The sequence below is a fragment of the Oculina patagonica genome, chromosome 1 (genome assembly GCF_052425735.1).
Source record: "Oculina patagonica isolate OP01 chromosome 1, crgOcupat, whole genome shotgun sequence".
Lineage (NCBI taxonomy): Eukaryota > Metazoa > Cnidaria > Anthozoa > Scleractinia > Oculinidae > Oculina > Oculina patagonica.
Window position 1 is genome coordinate 45447464 of NC_135758.1, and position 26488 is coordinate 45473951.

The 26488-nt window shown below is 39.4% G+C and overlaps 4 protein-coding genes across 4 annotated transcripts in view; 3 read left to right on the top strand and 1 right to left on the bottom strand.

Moving 5' to 3' along the window:
* Positions 1–738, top strand: part of LOC144647310 (uncharacterized) — a 28552-nt gene extending 27814 nt beyond the window's left edge. Inside the window, exon 7 of the mRNA XM_078507094.1 lies at positions 687–738. Within this exon, the coding sequence (XP_078363220.1) occupies positions 687–738 (52 nt within the window). The remainder of the gene's footprint in view (positions 1–686) is intronic.
* Positions 739–3077: 2339 nt separating this feature from the next.
* Positions 3078–16522, top strand: LOC144647319 (uncharacterized). Its single transcript, XM_078507100.1, has 9 exons — positions 3078–3321; positions 3621–3692; positions 7578–7744; positions 8233–8295; positions 9646–9858; positions 13260–13514; positions 15029–15157; positions 15560–15880; positions 16203–16522. The coding sequence occupies exons 1-9, from the start codon at positions 3146–3148 to the stop codon at positions 16520–16522; spliced, it is 1716 nt and encodes a 571-aa protein (XP_078363226.1). The 5' UTR covers positions 3078–3145.
* On the top strand, positions 5478–6330 carry LOC144634192 (uncharacterized). The gene has a single exon (XM_078493095.1). It carries the CDS (start codon positions 5478–5480, stop codon positions 6240–6242), a length of 765 nt encoding a protein of 254 aa, XP_078349221.1. The 3' UTR covers positions 6243–6330.
* On the bottom strand, positions 16019–24911 carry LOC144647327 (uncharacterized). Its single transcript, XM_078507114.1, has 7 exons — positions 24596–24911; positions 24350–24499; positions 24150–24272; positions 22637–22882; positions 21164–21544; positions 18425–18781; positions 16019–18231 (listed from the first exon to the last, which is right to left on the bottom strand). The coding sequence occupies exons 1-7, from the start codon at positions 24909–24911 to the stop codon at positions 17606–17608; spliced, it is 2199 nt and encodes a 732-aa protein (XP_078363240.1). The 3' UTR covers positions 16019–17605.
* Between the last annotated feature and the right edge of the window lie 1577 nt (positions 24912–26488).

The following is a 26488-nucleotide window of genomic DNA, read 5'->3' on the forward strand; positions in this document are numbered from 1 at the left end:
TGCCTCGTCTTGCCTCTTGCTAGTTACGGTCCTGTATAACAACCTCCCACTTTGGAAGTGTTTTCTAAACTGTACGATTTTAGTTAGACAAACATCGTTTGTGGACGGCTGGCCAAAATTGCTTATGTCTCATTGTGTGACTTTCTCGGTAGTTTGTCCTTTACCCATAATGTAACTGTGAGTAGATGTTGGTAGGTACATGCAGAGAATATGTCTTTGGTATTAAAAAAACATTAAGGTTTTGCGTGTGTTATAGGGCACTGTAGCACGATATCTCACAGATCATGATCATTTTGCAAATTTGAAAGACTCTCCTGAATGAAAAAAGCCAGATACACAAATGGTTAAGATAATTGCGTACAGATTTTGATTTTTTTTCGAAAAACACAATTACAAGCAATTTACTATTGCGAAAATAATTGTTGCTCATACATTTTTTTCCTTGTAAAGACACGTTGCAGTAATTCTACAGTGTTCATTGGCGTACTCTTATGTAGTTTAAAAACCTCTCTGGTCATTTCTTTGCTACAGAATGGATTTTTTCTTTCTTCGAATCCGTTTTTTTCATGTAAAGTTCACTTTTCTATGGTATTATCATTATTCTGACAATCACAAGCATGCGAATTATCGTGTAACAGTGCCTTTAATATTTTACCAGTGACTGTAAATATTTTATATATTTCCAGATTTGTCAGTTTTGTAGTGGCCTCCTCATGCAAGGACGTGAGATTGGCATGATTAAAAAAGCCTGCGTTGTAGCCGGACATGTCACAAAATCCTCGCAAAACTGTGGGATATCAACACAAGCTTTTGGGAGCCGTTGCGCAGACGGACCATACCGGCGGTTTTGACTGTCTGCGACGCAGGCTAGATAAATTATTAATATTGATTGACTGTACTTTGTGAATATGTCCTTTGAGTAAGTGTCAGGGGTTTGTGTGAGGTGTGTCGCTCGACCCTAAGATCGTTTATTCTGTACGGCACCCTATTCCAGAGAAACTCATCTCCGGTGCTAAATTTCGTTTCAAGATATCAAACTGTACTTAAGCCAGCTTAACATTATCGGCCTTCGGGACTCCGGAAAACTGATTCCTTGATCCTGAATCACGCCCATCTTCAGACTGAAATGTACGAAAATTACACTTTCGGTCAAGCGGCACTTAACTATGTAATTTATACAGGGTTATCTCCCTCACCCTCCAATCCCCAGGCAGCTGAGACATGGTAAAGAAACTCATATTATGTTGTAAGTGCAGAAGATCAATAAAGAATATTCAACACAAAAACGTCCCATTTACTTACGATCTTTTTTTTAGGTAAGAAGGGATCAGCTCGCCACATAATTTTTGTAATTTAATCTAGTGATTGGTTCAATTATTAAAGTGTTTTTTCCGAAATGTTTTGTTAGTTTTAAATTCAGTCACTACTAAAATCATAAATCTGGAAGACAAATCACTAACAGCGCATTCGCCAAAAAGTAACCATAACAGCTTCATGTTAGTCTGTGCGTGCGGGATTGAGTGATGGAAACGAATGCCAACGGGTGAGATTTCGGGCTACAAACAAATTTGATCACCATTTTTTTATTGCAAATAATACTAATCGCAAAACTTGACTGAGTCTAGTTTAAAACGGCTCAACATCTTTGAGATAACTACATTATGAAGTACTTTGCAAAGTTATTAAGATGGTTTCCGCACAATTTTCGAGCAATACAGGCAAAAATAAAGTTACCAAAAAGACCTCTTAGCATGGCAACAGTTTTAGTACAGCTAACAACAACCTGCCAAAAATTTAGCACTCAAGCTGACCCCGCGAGAGAAAAATGGATTTGAAGTTGTCTTTATTTCAGTTAAAACGGACGTTTTGCGCCAGTTCAAAACAAAATGGCGCGCGTTTAATACATTTTTTCGAGGTTTGACTTTAATTTTCTCGAGAATGCTTTAGAATTTAATTGCGGGGTCACTAAGACAAATGAATTTCGATGAGATCTTTTAAATAGTATACAAAATGTTGCCGTGCAATGAGTAGATTTTTGGTACTTAATTTTCGCACTCATTGCTCGAACTTTCAGCGGAATCCGTTTTAATTTGTTTTCGCTACTTGCCAGTAACACATAACTTAAAGTCACTTTTCTGATTACTTTCAAATTGAAGGAAAGTTCAAAATAGGTCCGTAGACTTGGTTCGACCTAACGGAAATAACGCCGAAACACGCGGAAATAATCGACTTTGTTATAACAAAAGGCGTTTATTTTTCCAAGTGTGACAAATTGTTGGTAGGATCGAAAGCTTATTGTCTATACCAGTACTCACACGAGGCAAGTTTTCTAAGGTAAATACGCAACCTAACACGCCCACAACCAAATAACCCAGCTCTGAAAGTGCAATGTTTTTAATAAGCCCTCCTGCTCAATCAATCTGGATGGCGAATCATCGCAATCTACGAGGAAGGTAACTTTATGCTTTGAATATTTTGAATATTCAGCCACTTACAACATTTTATTTTTATTTTTAAAATTTTGGGAAAATGCTTTCTGAACAGTATCAAAATGTGCACTTTAATTCTTTCACATATCCTTTAAGGCGGGGTACAGATTTTTATGCGAATATCTCGTTTGCGTTTCAAGCAATTTAAACACTCTATGCTCAAAACACGAACCTATGTTTAAGAAGTGTGACCGCGCGCACTAGAGTTCTGCAAGTGATGATTTGAGAAAGAGAAAGTTGACCCCCAACCCCCTTCCCTAATAAACCTTAAAAAAATAATTGGAATCAACAGCAAAGTCGCCATCACCGAAAGGTTTTATTATTTTGTAAAATCATGAGATAATTAAGCTTACTTCCGTTCGTTCAAGTCTTGCGCGCGCTTATGATTTCGCGTAATTCTGGGGCCGAGTATTGAGTTAAGGTTAACTTTGAAAATATACTGAAAGGTGACTCATAGATGTAATGAAAAAGGCAGTCCTTAGTTCTTTGTAATTGCTTTTCTTCAGCTTTTAATTTCTCTTCCATTTTTGACACATCGATCCATGTAAGTTTCTTTCTATGACGTACATTCAAACTCAATTAGCAAGTCATTATATTGCGTCACAGCGAAGAGCAAACAAAAAACAACACAAAGATGTGAAAAGAAAAAAAAAAAGATGGGCGGCCGTCGGTTCATGTATATTTTAGTGTTTCTTGGGGTGATCATCGCTTCTATAAACGGAGAGAAGAGCGCCTCCCCCGGATGCAAAGTACTTCAGTTTGGAAAAAAGCTACAGTGCAGGGGGGTGGGATTGAGCAGAATACCCAAGATACCGAAGGGAATACAAATAGCGTAAGTAAAGCACTTTTACCTTTTCCTTGACGTCCGAAATACAGTTTTTCCTGAAGAAATATTTACCTCTTGTCTACTCATCGATGTTTACGGTAAATCGGTTTCAGGTCAATATAAAAGGTTCTTGCTAAGGACTTCGTCCTTAAAGTAAAATGCACAGATCATTGCACGCAAAAAAACGGTATGCTCTAAGACACTGACAAAAAAGAAAGCGTCTACAACGTAAAATAATAACTTTTTAATATGGCGTATTTACATTTAGATGTTTCATCCTTTTTCTTGTCCTTTTCCTCACTCAGTGATTTTACAGACAACCTTATCACACATATCACTCAGGAAGATTGGAAACACCTTGAAAAGTTACAAAAAGTGTAAGTTTGATGGAAAATATTTTTAAACAGTACGTTATATAAGAAAACCGCACAGTTGGTATCCACGGCGGCGTTGGGCTTTACATTCACAACAGTATCAAGTTCAAGGCCCTGACTGACCTGTATCATCCTAACTTGGAGGTGTTATGGGCTCATCTCAGGCCTTCTCGCCTGCCTCGGGAATACCCTTGCATTGTGTTTGGAACTGTGTACCACACTCTTCACCCAGAAGGTGCATGCGACAACACAATGCTGGAGTATCTGACGACCTCACTTACGACCATCGAGGGGCTGTATCCCGGATGTGGTATTGTTTTGACTGGAGACTTCAACCGCTTGAATATCAGCCGCCTGTTGACGCAGTTCAAACTGAAGCAGCTTGTTCGCACACCCACTCGCGGCGAACGCACTCTAGATCTTATTTTAACAAATATGTCACAAGTGTACGATAAGAATCTAGTACAGATCTTTCCACCCTTTGGCCTGTCTGACCACTCTGTTGTCTTCCTGCAACCTAAGCCACGCCCCTCGCGTAACTCAAGTCGGCGTGTTGTAATTCGAAGGGACACCCGAGGCAGTCGAAGAGCTGAACTTGGCAGGTACTTAAGTTCAGTGGACTGGTCTGTGCTCGACACTCTGGCTAGATGTGAGGACAAGCTTCGCGTATTTCTTGACTTTCTGAGGACCGGCATGGATATCATTATGCCGCTAAGATCGGTCAAACTTCATGTGAATGACGCACCCTGGATAACAGCTCAATTCAAGGATCTCATTAAAGCCCGCAGCAAAGCTTTTGCTCGCGGAGACACTGAAAACTTTCGCCGTTTGCGTAACCATGTCAATCGCGAAAGGAGGCTATGCCGGAAAAGTTACTTCAACTCAAAGGTGGACAATTTAAAGACCACCAATCCGAGTCGGTGGTGGAGTGAAGTGAAAAAGATCGCCGGGATGACTACTGCTACAGGCGGAGATGACATTCGATCGCAACTCCATTTGGATGCTATCGAGAACAAGTCACCAAAGGAAATTGCTGATCTTATTAACACCGCCCTGCTGGAGCCTATGCAGGAGTACAACCCTCTTGAGACTCTTCCTCCCTTTGATCCTGACTCGGATGTTGTCAACCTCAGTGTTACCAGTGTTGTTTCGGCCCTCCTTGCTTTAAATCCTCGCAAGGCATCGGGGCCAGACCAAGTGCCTAATTGGGTTCTCAAGGAGTATGCGGACTGTCTTGCTGACCCGGTGTGTTCAATACTAAATTCATCATTTGCTGAGCAAAGGCTCCCCTCGCAGTGGAAATATGCTGATGTTACCCCACTACCCAAAGTCAAGCCTGTTACGGTCGTCTCGAAGCACATTAGACCAATCTCGCTAACCGCTGCTCTGTCAAAGGTTGCTGAGGACTTTGTTGTCCATGCTTATGTTGGCCCTGCTATTTTGGAAATTGTTGACCCCAACCAATTTGGCGCCATACCGAAGTCCTCCTGCGCCGACGCTCTGGTTTCCATGCTGCACACTTGGGCACAAGCCACAGACGGAACCAGCGCTGCAGTGAGAATAATCCAACTAGACTACAGGAAGGCTTTCGACTTGATCGATCATCAAACATTAGTCAACAAAGTCTTGTCTCTTCGTATACCACGTGGTGTCGCTCGTTGGGTCTGTGATTTTTTGATGGACAGACAACAACGTGTGAAACTCTCTGCCGACTGTTTCTCAGAATGGGGAACCGTACCATCTGGCGTGCCTCAAGGCACCAAGCTTGGCCACTGGTTATTTGTCCTTATGATAAATGATCTCAGCCCCTCTGATGTACAGACTTGGAAATACGTCGATGACACTACCCTTGCTGAAGTGATCGCAAAGGACAGTGAAAGTAACATTCAGGAAGCTGTGGACACGGTAGCTCTCTGGTCGCGCTGCAACAAGCTCCAACTTAATGTGGACAAGTGCAAAGAGTTAACAATAGACTTTAAGAAAATCAAACAGTCTTTTGCTCCCATTTCGATTAATAGTTTAGATCTAGATTTGGTCAACAGTGTTAAGATATTAGGTGTCACCATCACCGATACGTTGCATTGGAATAACCACGTTACGGAAATCATAAAGAAGGCCAACAAAAGACTATATTTTATCAAATTACTAAAAAGAGCTTGTGTCCCAAGAAAGGTCATTCTTAACTTCTATTGTACATGCATAAGACCAGTTCTAGAGTATTGCGCGCCGGCTTTTCACCATAGCCTTCCCGCTTACCTAAGCGACGATATAGAACGTGTACAGAAACGCGCGCTATTTATTATCGATCCACAAGCATCATATCAGGATATCCTATCAAGTTGCAATCTAAGCACCCTAAAGGAACGACGTTCTATCCTGTGCAAGAAACTCTTTAATAAGATTATGCTCGATAGTAGCCACAAATTACATAAGTACATACCACAAGAAAATGTAAATATGTATAACCTCAGAAGTCAACGTCATTTTCAAGCATGTAAGGCTAGAACAAATCGTTTTAAACATAGTTTTTTTCCTTCTATGTCAAATTTTTAATATAGTCATAATAGATTTTAATAGTTGTATTTTTAATATAGTTATAATAGATTTTAATAGTTGTATTTTTAATAATTTATCTCTGTAAATTTTTACGCAATTCAGTTTTTAGACTGCAATCTAAGAATATCAATAAACTATCTATCTATCCATCTATCTATCTAAAATAACTACAGCTCAGTTTGATATACGGTGCATTAGACGTTTGCGTTGTAGATGTCCAGATCAAGTTCATAACTAGACGTTTTGCTTTTCTTGTCAAATAGCTGTTATTTCTATCAAATCAACTTTGTTTTACGAGGGTTGCACATAACAGTCTTTCGACTGACAAACCTGTGGCCCTCGGATTCCCGATCGAATTGGAATTTAGAGGTGTTGATTTTTGTGGAGGGAGGAAAACCGGAGAACCCGGAGAAAAACCCTCGGAGCAAGGACGAGAACCAACAACAAACTCAACCCACATATGACGCCGGGTCCGGGAATCGAACCCGGGCCACATTGGTGGGAGGCGAGCGCTCTCACCACTGCGCCATCCCTGCTCCCCTGCTCTATCAGAAATTACCGTGACTGCATACTGTATTTCATCTTATTTAAGTCAGACAGTTTCTTCGAAAGACTTTTTAGGATACGATGAATTCAGAAGACTTACCATAAAAACGATCTCTCGACTTTTCTGTCTGAGGTCATTTTCGAGTTTTACAAGGAAGCTTTTGTAAATGTTTTTATAGGTAGACTAAGACAGGGGAGTGTAAAACACGAAAATTAAAAAGTTACGATTAAATATTTAAAGGGGCCAGGTCACGGTATTTTAGGTAACTCAACTTATTTTTGTTAATTAGAGCTCTAAACTTTAAATTGGCAGAGCAGAAAGTCTTTTATTGGCAAAATCACGGCCACATAACAATCAAGTATGATTTTTGAGCATTGTAAATGACACTTTCATACAAATTGAGAAAAACTTGAAAAAAGTCGGGCCGATGTTTTTCAAGTTTACCCGAACGCAATCCGTTTTATCCCTCTCGAATTTTGCCCATCCATGCCCTTTTTGGCCTTTCTATGTTTCTTTTGAGTTATTTTATAGTTTTAAGCCGTTATTGTGATATTTCAGTTAATTCTATGAAAAGTTGATCAGTGCCGAAATTGCCTAAAATTGCCTGACATAGCCCCTTTTAGCACTAATCGTTACGAAATGAAAGTGACAAAAACTCTATAAAAAGGCAAGCTAAATACTATTGAATAAAACAAGTAAAAATATAAAGATACTCAGCTTTGTTGTTGAAGCAATTTCATATTAATTAAAATAAATATCTCAATCAATATTTCTCGTTGTTGCAGGTATCTAACAGGCAACCCATTCCACTGTGATTGTAATATTGAATTGCTTAGATTGAAGCTTATAAGAGATAATTCACCAGCTTTTATTCAAGATGGAGACAGTATACAATGTGCCACACCATCAAAGATTCACAACAAAGCTCTTAAGTCTTTATTCAACCTGTGTGGTGAGTTTCCCTGGACAAACCTTGCAAGATCTTTAGTGATTTTTTCGCTCCATCTGCTCTTCTTCGCTTTAAAAGATGGCTTCCCCAGCGACGTCACAGACCCAACTAGGACCCATTCTCCTTCCATTCGGCGGTAAAGCAAAAAGGCGCGAATTTTACTAACTTTGAAAATTCACAGAAAATAAAGTAAAAATCCTATGACCATACTTTTTTCACTTAAGTGATCAGAAAAAAAAAGGAAAATTGAGAAAGATAGAAAAACAATTTGGGGTTAGGTGCACTTTAAGGATTATTGAAAGGTTTTTTTAAAGATCTTAAATGATTGATGCTGACCATAGATTCAATATCGAATAGTATTGTAAAACCAAAAAAAAACTTTGGCAAATCACAGCTTGATCGAATGATATGTACGTGTTCTTATTGCGTTGTAGGTTATATATCTGATTAAAATATGTTTGCTGTGTCCGTTTTTTCTTTCTTCGCTATAGATATTACTGAACATATGGACAGCCAACCATTCCTTAGTATCCAAAAAAGAAATGCACAAGAAGGTATGTGTGATATATGTAGAACCGCGTTCTTCCAAAGTTATTAAGTGCCTTGCAAAAAGCAGTTATGTTAAAAGATGCTCATCTGTTTGAGTATATCTGGTAGTTGATCATGGACACTGGCTGCAGTCACATCGATGCTTTCGGCCGTCTTTGCGGTCACACCAATGCAGTTAACTATAGTTAGTTCTTATAAGCTTTCGAATAATTTCGAATTTAAATTAGTTCATAACAGCCCTTGTCGTTGATCTGTGTCTAGTTGTTTCTCTATTTTTTCTATTTTTGCACGGAATCTCGGCGTTGAAGAAAATAAAATGAAGTAAGGATGCTAGAAGCCGAAGAATTCAAGCATTAGTTTTGCTAACATTGGTGATATGTACTATCTTGGCATGGTGTTTGTCTTTTTTTCTTTCCCTTCACGCTTTGTTTTGCATATTTATGTCCATCTTGCACGTGCGAAAAGAATTGTTATCGCCGGTAAATAGGAATAATACCCTACAGTGATAATTACGGCGTTACTGTGGTTGAAATAAATGCAAGGTGTTTGGTTTACGTATTTTTTTTAACACTGTGTTTCAGTTAAAAAGTTGGATTTGAGATTCGTTGTTTTGTGCTTGTCTCTAAAATCACAAGATGGATATCGAATGGGACGGGGTATGTCTGATACCCGTCGTCCGATTTTGTACCACGTGACGCGTTTTGTCCAATTAGCGCGCGCAAAAACTAATTGCTGGATATAATTCTGGATATGTTTGTCACTTTTTGGCGTAGTCACATAGCTACGGAATATATTTGAACCCCACTTAATGGACACCTAACGCTAACATTGTCACTTCTTTTATGGACCCAGTTCTTTACCATAAAATGTGAAAATTGAGCCCATGAGCCGGTATTTATCCTAACCACAAGTATGTTTTATTATGGTAGCCTTATATTTCTATCATTTTGCATTCTGTTGTGTTAACAAAAGAGCCGCCCCCCCCCCCCCCAAAAAAAAAATAAATAAATAAATAAATAAAATAAAATGTTCCATCTCTATTCGACAAACGTGGACTGTTGTGGTGTGCTATGTTGTCTTAGTTAAAAACAGATCAATTTACTCGATCACGAAATCAATGGAACAGGACTCTTCTAATCTATTTTAATTAGTTTCATAGGGCCGGGTCCATCAATAACGTCTAATAAGAGTGCAACCTTTAACAAACAGAGGCATTTCTTCAAGACTTGACCTTGTAAACATGATGCTTATCTAAACTAAAGAAAATTTGACATTAATGTGGTGTGACTGTAGTAAAAACTAAAGTTTTAAAAAGGTTTAAACTGTTTCTTTTTTTCTGTGTTTTTCTTGAACAGACAACAATGCTATTTGTACAAACACAAATGGTTTATATGAATGCAAATGCAAGAAAGGTTTTTACAACACAAGTGGGGAATGTAAAGATATCGATGAATGCGACGCTGGTGCTCACAAGTGTGATGAAACAACCTCACAATGTAACAACACAATTGGAGGCCACTTCTGCTTGTGTCGAACGGGTTTCAGCAAGAACCAAGATAAATGTGTTGGTCAGTTAATAACTTTTCATTAATTTTGCTTGCAGAAAGTTAGGAAACGCAACCATGTAGCCTAATTCTGTAATGTGTTTGGAGAGCTTGATAAGTGAGTCCTGTTAGAGATTTTAAATTAGTGGGGTGTCTGCTTGAGATCACTATTTAACAACTATTCACCGAAGTGGAGGTGGCTAGTGGTGGATATTCGCGGCTCGGTAAATATCCACCACTAGCCACCAACACTGAAGTATAGTATACACCTAATTGAAGAAAGGTTGACCCTGTGAAAAGCATAAATCATTAACGATAAGACCGAATGTCATTCTGGGAAGGCAACATTGGTGCGCTGAGATATATTCTATTTATTGATAATCAAGATATTTTCTTCTTTTGGGGTATAAAGAGCATAAAGGGCATGATTTATGCAACCTCTCATATCATAATGTTTATTCTGTCACAGATGGGGATGATTTTTGTCAGATTTCTTAGTAAACATTAATTTTGGGTCGCATCGTTCACGGTTTTTGCTTTTTACGGGTCAACGTTTCTACAATCAGGTATATACTAAAACAGTGAGATAATATTACCCGAAAGGATGACTTTGGACTAATGTATCCCTGCAACGATTACACTTTTCTGGCGCGCGTTGCTCGGAGGTGAATACGTTAACAATTATCCTGCGAAATCGCGTGGAATATCGCCTGATACTCAGCCGACGAGGCCGTAGGCCGAGTCGGCTAAAATCAGACGATATTCAGCAAGATTGAGCAGGATAATTGTTTTATTATTCAACAAATTGTCAACGAAACACATTTTGTAGATAGTAAAACTGTCATTATGCAGCGCTTTACAAGATTTCGAAATAATCTTCGCAACCTACGTATATCGCAGGATATCTGTTATGTACGAATGACAGATAACGTTAGAAATAAATGTTAATGTTCCAAAATGACGCTAAATGGCGGTATAAAAGTGCTCCGACGTTTCGGCAATACTGCCTTCTTCAGGGTGGCACGAAGAAATAACGAGTCCGTTATTTGTAGTCGTGTGCCGTTTTAAAAATGTTTTGAAAATGTTCCTGGCACGCGCCAAAAAATTGCGCGCGCGTGTGTGTACTTTATATGAATGAAAAGTCGCGATTCATCCCTTGGAGAGCGAGCGTTTGAAACTTCTTGGACATGTACATAACACCTCGTGATGACCGCATCGCAACTTCGATATACTACAAAGAAACAGATAGCCACTCTTACCTCAACTTCAAGTCATCGCATCCCTTCAAGTGTAAAGCGGCTATACCAACAAGCTAATTTTTACGATTGCCGAAAATCTGCAGCGAGGACGACGACTTCGCAGAATCAGCCACCACAATGGAGTCTTTCTTCGTCGCGCGTGGTTATCCTGTTCAACTTGTGCGGGAGGGCAGACGTAAGGCAGCTTCTACACCAAGAACTCTTCTATTGGCTGAAAAGAACACAAACCAGACCGCGACTAACAGAGTGCCAATGGTCACAACATATCATCCCAAGAACACGCCCGTCAGTAACATATTAAGCCGCAACCATAACATCTTGGCAGATGATGATTCCACCAAACTCATCTTTTCACAACCACCACTAAAGGCTTACAGACGGGCCAAAAACCTGAGGGACCTGTTAGTCCATTGCGACTTTCAAACGCAACCAGAGCAAGAACCGGGTACCTTCCCCTGCGGTCGTACCATCTGCCGTACTTGCCCCCACATCAACCAGTCTGCCTCAATCCCATCACCAGGGGGACAAATCAAGATCACAGGGCATTTTACATGCACCACAGATAACGTCATCTATTGTATCTCGTGCCGTAAATGCCCTACGACAGTCTACATCGGGGAGACAGGCCGCAGATTGGCTGACCGCTTCCGAGAACACCGCCTCGACGTTATTCACAAGAGGAATGACTTGCCTGTAGCGTTTCATTTTAACAGCCCAGGCCACTCACTTGATGACGCTCGGGTCGCCATACTCAAATCAGGGCTTTCAAAAAAGACGTCCGCCAACGAGAGGAGATGAGACAAATCTTCAAGTTTCAAACGCTCGCTCCCCAAGGGATGAACGCGCACACACACGCGCGCGCAATTTTTTGGCGCGTGCCAGGAACATTTTCAAAACATTTTCAGAACGGCACACGACTACAAATAACGGACTCGTTATTTCTTCGTGCCACCCTGAAAAAGGCAGTATTGCCGAAACGTCGGAGCACTTTTATACCGCCATTTAGCGTCATTTTGGAACATTAACATTTATTTCTAGCATAAAAGACGCTACGCAGTTTTCAACTATTATTGACAGATAACGTTAACAATTTGACCATGTATGGGCGGCGCGCGCATGTGTTGAATAACAACAAGGATGTTCGGAGTTCGAGTAGCCAATCAGCGAGCGCCAAAAACGCTATCCACTGTTTAAGTATATACTAAATATCTCTATTAGGTAATCACTATTTATGGGTCACTAAAATCTGAAAAAAATGTGGAGATTTATTAATTCAAAGTGACTTGAGGTTCCAAAGTTAGGAAACGATGTTGAGAAGGAAATAAAAAAAAAACATCCTGAGCTGGAAGAAGTTCAGTTTCTGTCCGTTTTCTTAATTGGAAAAGGTTCCAACGTTTTACTTCGAATATCAAATATTTTACAACCACTTGTTTAAAGGTTCAGTTTAATGGCAATTATCCACTTTATTTTTTCTGCTAAAATTCAGGGAAATGAAGGGTTTAATAATCTGCGAAATAAAAAGTGTATGCTTATCAGTGCTACAGGATGATGTGCTTTGGAGTCATTTTCGTACTCTGCAGAGGCGGCGGAGCGTTTTGGAACGTGGGGCCGAAGACTGTCTCCGATTGTTGCTTGAAGGCCACACGAACATTTCCGATCATTTTTCGAACTTTATTGGAAGATAAAGAAAGTTTCGAAGGTGTTTTGTTTTTCGCTCGTTCAACATTAAAAACTCGTCAGCAGACAAGACATAACCAGTTTCTTCACGATTGTTCTCAGTGAGAGAAATCCTTTTATTTTAACAAGTTTTGCCCTTAATTTTTTAATGACAGTCCAGGCGATCCTACTTTATGATGCTTTTTGGGAAGCTTTTTTGTCGTTGGAGGGCACAAAATGTTGGCTCTGAAGTTGCCAATGTCAAAGATAGCGTCAAAAACAATCCATAAAACAGTTTTTGAACATCTACTAGTGGCGTTGTGCGGAGAAGGGGTTTGTGGAAAGTCCGGCATTATATGACTGGGGGGAGGGGGCGGGGGGGGGGTTTGGGGGCTACAACCCTCCTGCTCCCCCCTGCTCCGCCGCCTATGTTCTGATGGATGCTAAAAATAATATTTAAGTTATACCTTCCACTTGGTTAACTGCCATTAATCTCTTTTGCTTTTCCAGATATCGATGAATGCAAAGAAACCCCGTACGTTTGCGGCGATGAAAGTAATACCTGCAAAAACTCTATAGGCTCTTATGATTGCATTTGTAACAAGACAGGATTTGAATACAAGCGCGAAGCTCGTGAATGTTTTGACACTGACGAGTGTTTGAATAATCCCTGTGGTAATAAGAACATGGATTGTCATAACTCTCAAGGCAGTTACAGCTGTGAATGTAAATCACACTACAGAAGGGATGGAAATGTCTGTAAAGGTGGGTGTTTTACTGGTTATTCTTTCATACGTGGAAAGAGAAAGCTTATAGAGATACAGACATGACATATTCGGCAGACACTTTTATCAATTCCGTTTTTCCTAATTAAGAGTATTGGCCTTTTAAGGTGAAAAACACAAAAAGGCTTGACAAGAATCATGAGACTTTCCTTTTAGCGGCTGGAAATTTCTGCGATTAACATATTTTACGGCTTACAGTAAACTTTTACAACTTTTCGACTAACGGCTAAATGTTTGCCGTTTTACGGCTAACGGTTTACCCCATTGAGACCCTCTGTTAGAGGCTAGCCTACGAATTCAGCAAGAGTATCCTTGAGTAGTGGAAGTAGCCTTGATGAGGTTAGGGCCATGGTTTTAACTTTAGAGTAGCTGTTAGTCTTGGGGTTTGGGGCTATGGCAAGGTAGAGAGAGGAGTCTCATATACTTTGACTTGTATGATCAAGTGAGAGCGTGATGCAATGAGCCGGTTAAACTATTATAACATAGTCGGCAGAGCCGCGCAATCAAATTCACCATTGAAATTAAATATTGGAGTGTTTCTGTCGAGGAACTATGGACTGATAGTTACCCCTTGAAAATTTAATGTTCTTAAAACAAAGAATGAACATCGAATTTCCAAGGGGCAATTATCAAACTGATAGTTCCGAAGCAAAAACACTCTATCGTTTTTATTGTTAACCACTAAATTTCCTTTTGCGTACCCATTCAAAAACGAACATCTTTGAAGTATAATTTACTTTTTAGGATAAAAGACCTAATTGAAAGCCAAAATCACAAACAGAAGAAAACCAGACAAGAAACCCACTAAATGCAGTGAATTTATTGGGTTTTTCTGTCTGAAGGCTCGCTTTTTCACAAAACATTTTTAACGGGCGAGTACTATACATCCGGGCATTTTTCTCGGACAGACACTATGGGCTGATGGTGCCCTTTGCGGACGAACACTATCGCGTCACTTGATCAATTTAAATCAATTAGAATCGTTGAACTATAATATCCATTAGTGCTGGCTGATAGCATGTGTAAATCGTTTTGTCCAGATTTTTTTCTTCTCCACGAGTTTCTAATGCGGATTTAGGTCTACATTTCCACCGGCAATGTTATAAAACAAATGGTTTATACTTTTAGCTGTGCACTATCGAGTTTGTTGGAGAACACTCAGGAAGCTAAATTTGCTCTTGGCATTCGCCTCGCGCAACTCGTTTGCTTCTTTCGTATTCTCCAAACTTCTTGTGTGCACCATAAATCGAAAGTGCACGCTTAAGTGTAAAGCGATTTTTAATTCTCATTTGAGTTACCTGCATAAATTTTTACCCGAAGGAGTAAACGGAGTGTGGCTCTGGGAACGAGGTTGTAATAACATCAGTCATTTTTGCTCATTTTAAAGCTGAAAAATATCTCATCATTTTTCTTTCTGCATCTCGTAGACAAATTTCAATAACAAATACTTGAACGTACTGAAAAATATTAATTAATTTAATTGTTCATTTTTAGATATTGATGAATGTGCAGATAAAAATACGCGGCTCTGTGAGGGAGATATGAAATGTATCAATACTCCGGGGTCCTATAATTGTGAATGTGACCATGGGTATTTCCTTGATGCTGACAGACAATGTAAAGGTTGGTTGTTACATTTTGTTTTATATATTTGTTATAAATTACCTATGGGTTGCATTTTGACACTGAAAATGCTGTTGGCTGGTGTTGAACTAACGCAACCATGCACCCAGGTGGAGAAGTATCTGATCTATTTTTCCACTCTCTATATCATCAATCTATACAGAGGTACTTCTGATCTATATAGGTTCCGTATTAAGTTAGGGTTTGAGCCTGGTGGCATATCAGGGCGGCTCTTACCTCAATTGTCGTAGCTCAATTGTTAATTCTCGTCTCTTGGTATGTAGGAATAATTTTTTTTGGCCAAAAGAAGCTGTTTTATTGTTGTTGTTGTTGTTGTTGTTGTTGTGTGAGGGTAGGTAACGAGTTCTTACTGTGAAACCGCCTTTTTCTGATGAATTTTAGATCGGGATGAGTGCAAGATCAGGACACACAACTGCTCCAAACAAAGTTACTGCCGTAATTCGCCTGGTAGTTTCAAGTGCGTGTGTCCAAAAGGGTACGAAGGCAATGCAATCACCAAGTGCAGCCCAAACAGACGGACCCGCTTCACAACACCCAAGTACTTGTTGAAGGACCTTAAAAGGGGTGCTTGGGACACCATCCTTGTTGTGCTTTGCGCCAGTGCTATTGGCATAGCTCTGTTAATCATTATCATCCTGATGTTGAAGAAAATGTGCATAAAATGTGCCAACTGTAGAAAGAAAAAGGAGCTTGCATATCAGGGTAGGTATTCAGTCCTGCGATTGGGGCTCCCAGGTTTGAACAACACTCCTGGGTAGGTCATGCTATTCTCACGGTAAATAATGACACGATTTTCTTGATTTATTAGATTTTAATCAATCTCTAGATTTCAGTGGAGAACCCCCCGTTTGTTTGACAAAACTTCATGTTTTCATTTTGTGTAGGTTGTCAACTCATACATTACAATAACAACATAATGCAGTCAACATTATGTTTTTCACTAATCGTGATCAAATGTTCCCCTCCCAATCCCGTTTAAATGTTCCTTACCGATTTTGATAAAAATTGTTCCTTACTATTGCAGATCAACTGTTCTACCCTGCAGAGATGTATGATCCCGATCAAATGTTCTTTCCTGGTGTTGGTCATGAGCAGATGTTCTATCCTGACCAAATGGGTTACAAGGGAGATGAAATGTTTTATCCCGAGGGCTATCCCGAGGGCATGGATTATCCCGAGGAAACGGGCTATTCCGATGAAGAGTATTATGATGAAGTGGCTAAACCGATTCCTATGGCAAGCGTCGATCCTACTCTTTCTGTTCCGCATACTTACTATGGAGATGATCAAGACGACGAACCTTATTATGATTATGCTGAAGGTGTTCCCTACGAGGAATATTAAAACACTTAACTGTACCCCTTCACACGTCACCTTTGAGATTCATTTGGATGTTCTATCTGGAAGCCTTTTTTAACCATTTCATCATATTTCCGTTGTTACTATTGTTTGTTTAAAAAAACTCCTTTTACAACACTTTTACAACTCGCAACTTGAATAGTTTATCAGTTAATCAGAACTATAACAACATTTGTTAACAATAACCAAAATTATTAAAAACATAACAGTTGAGTTTTTTTACACGATAAACTAAAAAGACAGGACGCACAAATGACGCGTACTGTACAATTACTTGGGTAAGATGCGTACGCTGTTCAATTACAAGTATTTCGTGTACAGGTTTCTGATGACCAATGATATGGTAGTGTTTTGTGAAAGCTTCGATTGATAATAAAACAATTATCCTGTTCAATCTTTCAGAATGAGCAGAATGTAACATACTATCATAATTTAGCCGCAAAATCTTTCTGCGATTGGCAAAGCATGTTTATAAGCGAAGTGTTTGCCCAATGTAAGAAGGAGAAAAGAAGAAGTTATCTTGAGACGACTCATTATTCCACTGCATGAGAACATGCGTACTATAAATGAGAATTTTTTAAGAATTTTTTACCGCGTGGTACTGTATATTTGTTGTTTGCCCAAGACGACCGTGCTGAGAAATGTACAGGGATGCCAGAAGCACGTGCAAAGCTATTGTACTAAAAATTTCACCTTTTGTTCTCTTCAAGATGTCTTTGACTTGCCTGGACAATGTTGTCGCGAACAATTCATGACATTTCAAACTTGTCCGCTAGTGCAAATCGACCCTAACCCAGAACCCTGCTTGAGTATGACTTTAGTAAGTCTGTATTGATTTGGCACCGAGGCGTACATTTATAGTAAGGGTGAACAGAGAAGCGGTCACATTACCGAAATATCTAACTATTGTTATCCCTGACTAACTATAGTTCGTAGCCAAGATGTGACCGCAGCCATTATGAGAATGATATAACGCGCGATTTCGCAGGATAATTGTTAATTGACCGGAGTGTTATATTCAGAAAAGAAGAAATTCAAAAAACGAAAATGAACATTTGCTTTTTTTAGCTAATTGACACACTCCACACTAGCGTCCTTGCTATGAATACAGTCGTGCTGTCCCCAGCCTTCATGAGCACACTCCAACAACGAAGCTTCACTTCCCTGACAGTCCACCTCGTCCATCCAGATGCGATCAGAGCCTTCACCGTACTTGGCACTACCCGAGAAGGAAGCTGCATTCGAGAAACCGAGCTGGCGACACACAACATTGGCATCAGTGATGTCCCAGTTATCACCACAAACTGTCCCCCATTGGCCGTCATGGAAGACCTCCACTCGTCCAAAGTTGACGTCACCGTTTACCAATCGAACGACGGCGCATTTGACACCAGCGTCTCTGCTGTGAGCACAGTCGCTGCTTCCCCATCCACGCTGCTTGCAGTTGTAAAGGAACGAATCCCTGGCGGTGCATGCCACTTTATCCATCCACACCGGCCCCGATCCTTCACCAAAATGAGCTCCGCTTAATGCGTGATCTGCTTCAAAGAAGCCAAGCTGTCGGCAGACCACGTGAGCATCATCGATATCCCAGGATTCGTCACACACTGTGCCCCACTGTTCTTTATAAAATACTTGAACTGTTCCACAAGAGAAGGTTCCACCAACAAGACGAACAGAGCCAGGACCAACAGCTGATAAAACAAAAAAGAACAAAAGAAAACAAACTTCTCAGCTCTTGTGGATAACGTTTCTAATCTTTATTTTAAATCCTTTATCTGCGTAAGACATTATTAGACTTAAACTGGGGGCAGGCTACGTAATGGATGAGTAGGTGACCAATTGCAACAACAACATGGAAGATCAAACAAAAATCATCACCCATACCTTGGTATGTGGCTACGAATCCAGAATATTCGAACAATGAATCGGATGTAAATGTGACGAGGAGCTGGTTTGACGAGCTGTTGACAGCATCAGGTACAGACGTTCCACTGTAGCTGCCAATCAGCGGAGAAGACGTTAATCCACCATCGTACACCTGAATAAGGTCGAAAGATACCTCCGTTGTAAGCTTCAAGAAGACCAACTCCAAAGTGGCATTAGAGGAGACGGAGATCGTCCAGTTACATTCCATATTAGGACCGTACAATGGTTTGTAGTTTGAGCGAATCACACCACTAAATGCAGTTGTCCTCTCTAGGAGGCTCGCGCATGAGCTGACTGCGTCTGCTTTTACTGGTGCTGTAAGAGAAGAAATCGCACCAATCAGCTTAGTAGAACACTCTACAGTCAACTCTCTCTTAACGGACACCTCTATAAGACGGACACCTGATAAGACGGACACCTGTTTATGGTCCCTGCCGCTTTTCAGTTATTTTACTATAACAAAACTCTCTGTAAGACGGACACCTCTCTAAGACTGACAACGGACACTTTGAAACCGCTAACGGACACGCACAAGAAGTTATTTTTTAGTGAATAATACTTCAAAACTTGGTATCGAGTCAGCGTCTTTAGAATACCAAACTTACCAAAAAGAATCCGCTATTACGTATTACTTCTCTGCGTATGGGCACCAAAGAGGTAGTTTTCTACTTACAGTATTACCGTTTGTAATGAGCAAATGAGACAAATTTCTGATATTATTTTTGTTCCACTTTTTAGGTTTTGCTAAAGTTAGCGACTTAAAACAGACGTGAATTCGTTGTGCATAGCATTTTAGCTTTATCATCTCAAAAGTTTTGGTGTCAGGTTAACTCGACTCTCTATAAGGCGGACACCTCTCTAAGACGGACAGTTGGGGCCGGTCCCGACGGTGTCCGTCTTAGAGAGAGTTGACTGTATAACTATTTCATTTTAATTTTAATTTTCTTTGTACTTTAGAGTTGTAAGGGAAAAGATATTTAATTATTTAACGATTCTGCCTTGCAAATTATTCGTAGTAAGGGTAGGGACTCTGATATTAAACTCATCCTACCACCCAATCGACTGCAAAACCGAACTCATGACTTTTTTCAGATGCTCTTTACACTTCGCTCATTGCAGGCCATTTCTCCGGCGATTTCTCATCGCTTGTGTAAGCGCAAATGCTTTTGAAATGTCCATTAAATTCTCACGAATAGTCTAACGTTCGGACCATGAATACAGCCAAAAACGGGACGTTTTAATATTAAAACTCTCATACATAAAAGAAATAAACCTATTGTTAAAGCAACCTAAAGTCGTAAGAGACTATTATATACACCACTTATCACTGGCACTATCGTGAGAATCAAATCGAAACGTCAACAGTCAAAAGCCAACCTTTTTAGGCAGAGGAGTCGCCCTTTTATTTATTTATTTAATTTTTCTTTTTTTGTATGTTGTTAATGTAAGTAATTTTTTACGTAGTTTCTTTTCGTGTAATAAGTGTTATTGTTTTTGTGAATGAATTTAAAAAAAAAAAAAAAAAAAAAAAAAAAAAAACAGTCAAAAGCCAACTGTACATCAATAGAAACACAGTAAAATTTGTTGTCTCGCTTTGTTAAAAATAACCATACACGTCCACCGGAGGTAAATGGGGATTATTTTTAGTTAGGTATGCACAAGGTTTTGATCGCAAGTTGAAAAAGTCGTGCAGACGTTTTCACAATCTGCCCCTTTTCCTGCGAAAATCAATGAAAACTTATTACAATTAGCATCCCTGGAATAATTCACATCATAACTTCATCTTGTTGTTCTAGGCCCATCTCTGGAGGGGGAAAAGCTACTTAGCCATAATTTTAGCACCGTTATGTTTCAAAATGGAGCATAATCTCAACAAGTAATGATATATGGACTCCTTCGGTGGATTTCTTGTTTTATTTTCATATAAAAAAGATCTGTCGTAGTATGAATAAATTTTCGCAGATGTCAATTATTTGATTTTTACCAAACGATAACATTGCACGAGTCAGGCTTTTCCTCAGTTTTACTTTATGGATTAAATTTGGACAAACATTTTAAGAATAAAAATTAGCGATAAGAGTTTTGCACAACGGTCGAGTTCTGATCATTAAATGGCAAAACCACTCGGTGAACAGTATCTTCGTTGACAGGCAGTTGAGCTGGCACGACCGCATCTTCGGTCAATTTAATATTGAGGCGACAGAGTGAGAAATGGTAGAGTTGATAAGGCTGTCAGGGTACTTGAGGTTTGTAAACGTCACCTTCAGGTGATCTCATTCAGTCACGAAAGACTGTCCATGTGGATGACAGGTGGAAATCATTTATAAAACATTAATATCTACGTATGTGGAAGGCGAGGTGACCTAATGGTTAGCGCTCTCGACTCCGAATCGAACGGCTCGGGTTCGAGCCCTGGCCGAGGCGCTGCGTTGTGTTCTTGAGCAAGACACTTTACTCTCACAGTGCCTCTCGCCACCTAGGTGTATTAATGGGTACCGGTGAATTTACTGCTGAGGGGTAACCCTGCGATGGACTAGCATCCCATCCAGGGGGGAGTAGCAATACTCCTAGTCACTTAATGCTACGGAAACCGGGATAAGCTCCGGCAGTATAGGCCACTTGGCTCGGACACAAACTTTACCTTTATCTACGCATTATTAAGTACGCGCGCTAGTTGCGGTCTTAGTAAGCACTTACTTTCGTAGTAACAATAGGTTACTGTAGGAAAATCTGGGTTTGTAATGTTTGGGTGAGAACCATCCCAATCATCTATGTTGTCATCGTCCTCGGTATCATATTTTATGAACTCCTCAGTAACAAGTGCTCCTTTTACTTGCTGACACTCAGACGAACCATAAGCCAGCAAATAAAATGGTTTGTTCACAGGGAGGGGCATGGGATCTGATTTGTCACCATTCGTTCGACAACAAAATGAAATCTCAGTATCGCTGTCGTATATGCCATCAGGAAGTGTTCCTCCGATACTGCTGTTGTCGGTGTCATCTTCGTCATCCCAGGATATAAATCCGTCGTTGAGTCCATTTGGACAAACCCCTTTCTTGTAGATACAATATTGACCTGAAAAGAGTTATTTGTATCTAAATATCAGTAATATTAATTTTGGAAATAATTTACACCGCGTTAATACTGTGGAGATTCCCTTCCCCCACCAAACCCGCAAACACACAAAGCTTACATTCTGTATGTTATTTTCTACATCCACGCAACAGAGTACTGAAAAGAGCTTAATTTTAATTTCATATTCTTTAACACTACCAACCCCTTCCAATCATTACCGTACCCAAATTCACAAGTAGCCAATCAGAAGCGCGATCTACTGTCCTGATATCCTATGATATCAAGTCACTGACCTGATATGCCACCATATCACGGTCACTTTGAAGTAAAGGAGTGTTACTGTACGATGAATTAAGAAGAGGTTTTAACAATAAAACAGAACTTCGTAATTTAAATTTAGCGGTGTTTAGTGGTCGTAAAAAGAGAAAAACTTTTCCGCCAAAACTAAACTTGAGCGCGCTCGCCAATTGCGCGATGTTTGCCGTCGAGTACTGAGACATTCAGACTGAAAAAATGGAGTGGGAATTTCCAAATTTTCGCTTAATTTTGATTTTGAAAATTTAGAGAATGAAACTCTAAACAAATGAGTGGAAAGAGTGGAAAAAAGGCAGAACAGGAACTTGGTAAAAGTGTTGAAGACCAAGTCAACACAATTTGCAGTACGTACCTTGCAAGCATAACTTCAACAGAGCAATAAATATTACCGGATTTTTGGCTGAATTTGGGTACGGTAAATACCTAATCGTACCTTTTTAATACGCTTCGGTGGCATATCAGGCTCGTTTGGTCTCGCCATGGATATTGACCAAACTCGCCTGATATGCCGCCGAAGCGTACCAAAAACGTACGATTAGGTATAAGTAGTTGCTTGTTTACTGGTAATAAAATTTTAAATGTATTTATTGCATTAAAATAAATGGAAAATAACGCAAATAAATAACGCAAATATCCTACCTACAATATTCTTACTAACAAGCATGTGTGAATTAGTTGCATGTGTAAACTGTAGAGTACTGAAAGGCCTAACGCTGTTGGCAGCCCCTGATTTGAATGTAGCCTTCATTGATAATGTCCTAAATAACAACTTCTTACCTTTCGGCCATATTCCACGCTTTGCATCAGAAGCGTTCTCTTCCTTAATGCAGAAACTTATGTTTAAATCATTTTTCCAGACTGTGGCGTCCATGTGAAAAATGTCGGAATAGTCGTTCATTGGGTTGGTATCTTCCGTATTTTGATACCTCCAACCTGTTTTCCACTCAAAGCCGTAAGACTGAGGGCAGCCAAGCCTGGTTCGAGGGAGTCCGTAAGTCCCGGATGGCCACGTGGAAGTCGTGCCTTTACAAAAAGAAACTTGAGAAATTAGTTTAACTTAAGAACAGCGAGAAATTCATTGGGAAATACGAGAAAATACCTTCCTATAGGGACTGTACCCGATATGAAGGAGTGTTGCTTTTGATGAGATACCAAAAAATGCACTTCGATATAAAACACCTTTTTTAAAGTATTATACTGGAGGTTGCTCTATCGGCCCATAAAGGCCGAGGGCAAAACATTGTCCAGACTAATGAAATCCTGCCCAGAGACTAAGTTTTATGAAAAACTATGAAGCAGTGATCTAGTAGAACTTGTTTGTGTGATAATCCTCCAAGAGTATTTTCTCCAGTCACTTCCCAACAAATTATTCATTTTCTCCAATTATCCCGTCTGTGACCTATAAAGGCTGATTTTCACTGCGGAAGGGACATTTTTTTTTATTATTATTATTCTTATTCATTTAGAAAATAACACACACAAAAAAAAAAAAATACTTACAATATTACAACGCTATTTACAAAATACCATTTACAATTCACAATACAGTGGCAACGGATCAGAAATATTACAAATTAATATAAGAAGCGGTGGAAATCTTTCACTAAACAATATAAAGAAACTATATACTACACATAGGAGAAGGTACTGCGGAAGGGACATGCTTATGCTTATGTCGTGGCGATTCCTGGTATATAGAACACAAGAAGAACAAGTGTTTTCGTTTTTCTTGTGCTAGTTCTTATGTTTATGCGTATGACGGTGCTATCATTACGTATCTTATGTTTATGCTTGTGCTTATGCTAATGTCGCTAGTGAAATCAGGCCTTATAGCCCTTTTCCAATGTTGTCCGTTTCCCTATCCGTAACTCTGAGAACATCCTGCAAATACCTAAACTAAGATCTAACTATCTTAAACGCCCTGCAGTTTTGGTTGTTCCAGGCTGTTCCTTGGAATGGACTGCCATCTAAACTACGTAAGCCATTAACCCTTTCAAGCTTTAGAAAGAGAATCAATGACGTTTACTCCTTAACGGGCACCCACACGGCAAACACGTAAAACAGTATTATAGTTATTTTAATAAACTGATGTTTAAACCGTGGATAAATAAAGTTTTGTCAATGCCAATGTCAGTAAACAAATGTCATAAAGTAAGCAAAAGTTAGCTATAATGTTCCAATTTCTCGTCATTTTGAGTTACATTAGGCTAAATAAATAGAATCAAATGGAATTTACCATGCTTATGAAAGATAAAATATGTAAAGCATAAAAACCAAAAAGTGTTTTTACTTGTCGCATTTAATTCGCAGGAGGTCCCAGTCCATTGGTCGTTACACAAACATGAGTAGTTCACGTGACCATTGACACACGAAGCACCGTTCTGGCAGTGATGCCGAATACAAAAATCTGCGACTAAGAAAGAAAACACGCCAGTGAGGTCACTACTTCACAGTTATATACATAAAATGAGAAGTTAAGTATTATTAAACCTTCTGTGTTCATGTCACAGTAAGCCAAGATAACCTCTCCAGAACCACTAAGATCCAACCACGAATTACTGCTGACCGCTTGTCCTCCTTCATTTGCTTTGATTTCCTTACATGACTGAGCTGGCAGAGCGGGAATGGAACCGAGTTGCTCTGATGAGATTAAAAAAAAGTTTTTAAACAAAATCAGCTTTAAATTTAACAGAAGCACAAACAATTCACACTGATTTATAATCACAATAATTTTACTTCTGTGTGCTCCACGCTTCATGTAAAACCGATCTGGATCTGACACAAATTGTTCTGGTTTAGCCTCCTTGGTTCTGTTGTTCATCTCGCAGATATTTGTCTTCATAACATAATTGTAGCTCTGACATCTGTCTTCGTAATGACAATCTACTAAACATCCAAAAGCAGTTGGCGACACCAGAGTCGTGAATGTGAAACCTTTCAAAGCCTTGCCATAGATTGGTTGTTGTGCCGGGCACTGATCAGCGGCTTCACCGTTACACTTCCAGGACAACGCCAGAAAAACCAAAACTGCAAACAACTGAGTTGGACGCATTGCAACTTAAGTGAAGAAAAATGTCCTGCAAAGAAATTGCACACTTTTTTAGTTATTAAAAATATTTTAATTAAACTGATCACGTCGTACGAATAACCATAGGTGCCTGTTACTTATTAGTTAAATTCTAGATCTTGTTCTGTTCTTACATGTAACTGTCATAATTCAAGTGTCGGCATACAAAGGCAGAATTGAAGAGGATAACGCCAGGAATAAAACTGAACAGGTTTGGATGCATTGCAACTATAAGGCAAAAAACTCCAAACACGTTTTTAAGTTTATTCGTTTATGCATAAAACAACCCATTTTTGCACTGGAGAAACTTCACACAAATTTGCGATCCCTATTTACTCGGAAACCGTCTATCATAGTAATGAAGTTGACGTTTAAAGCGTCGGGTTTAACCAGCGCAGAATGTGTTTCATGTTTGAAACATGAACTGCCACAAGACCATCGGCATCTTAAATCTTATGTAGTAATTTAGAGTACGGTTAGCACTTAAGGATCCGCATTAACGAGTAAGGAGGTTCAAAAACAATCCTGGGAACGGACAAGTTGAGAGAAGTCAAGAATATCATGACAAACCCACCCAAGATTTTATGTGGCTATTTTTGTCGCCCGAGGTTAATTAAAAGTGGTTTGCAACGAAACAAAGATCGACATTACGGTATATATACGCCTTCTTCCGTCTCGTTTTTTTTTCCGCGCTCGCCCGCTTCTTTCGCTCTTCCCCATAAACCGAGAACCTGGAACAGGCTACGGTATATAATGCTTGGGTGGATGATTTTAATCTTTTTATGAAAACTAGCGATGTATCCACCCTTTGAACAACTGAAACCTGGCTGCTTGCTAGAAGTGATCCACGCTACCAGTAACAAGCACTTTGAACATTCGTGAAAACAGAACGCCTTATTTTAAAACTGCACGACTGACTTGTAATGTTTTTTTCCAATATTTGTGTTTGAAATGTGTGTGAAAAATATTACCTTAACATTAGGGAGCCTTTCCTTTGGTTTTGTGAAAGGGAAACAAATTGTCTTTACAATCTCAAGAGCTGGATAACTTTCTTTGTTGCTGGCTTGATTATAAGCGTATGCATTATGTTTCGTAAACTGAAGAAACTGTATATTTGTTTAAATAGCGGAATGTGCAAATTGAATGAATGAAGATTTATGCCAACAATTTCAATTACGTCACCTAGTACGAATTCTATTAAGGTCTTTATTTCGAAAGTTATCAATTCGCAATCAAGTTTTCGTAACCTTTCCTTTTCTAGGCTCTCTTTCTGTAATTCAGTTTGTTATCCATTGACTAGACTCAAACACTGACAGTCGAGGAAATGTAGTTTGCCACTGTCAAAATAGGCGACAGGAATTGCGTTTTATAAGAAAATAATCCGGGTTTTCAGCTTCAGGAAAAGTGTACCAAATTACGACGAATCATTAAAAAAGTACTTTCAATATGGCAATTTGTACTGGCATGTAAGAAAACAGAAATCATAACTGACTCGTTATGAAACACCTTGACAATAAAACTCAACACTTGTATAAAGGAAAACTTGTATCGTCAGAGTATAT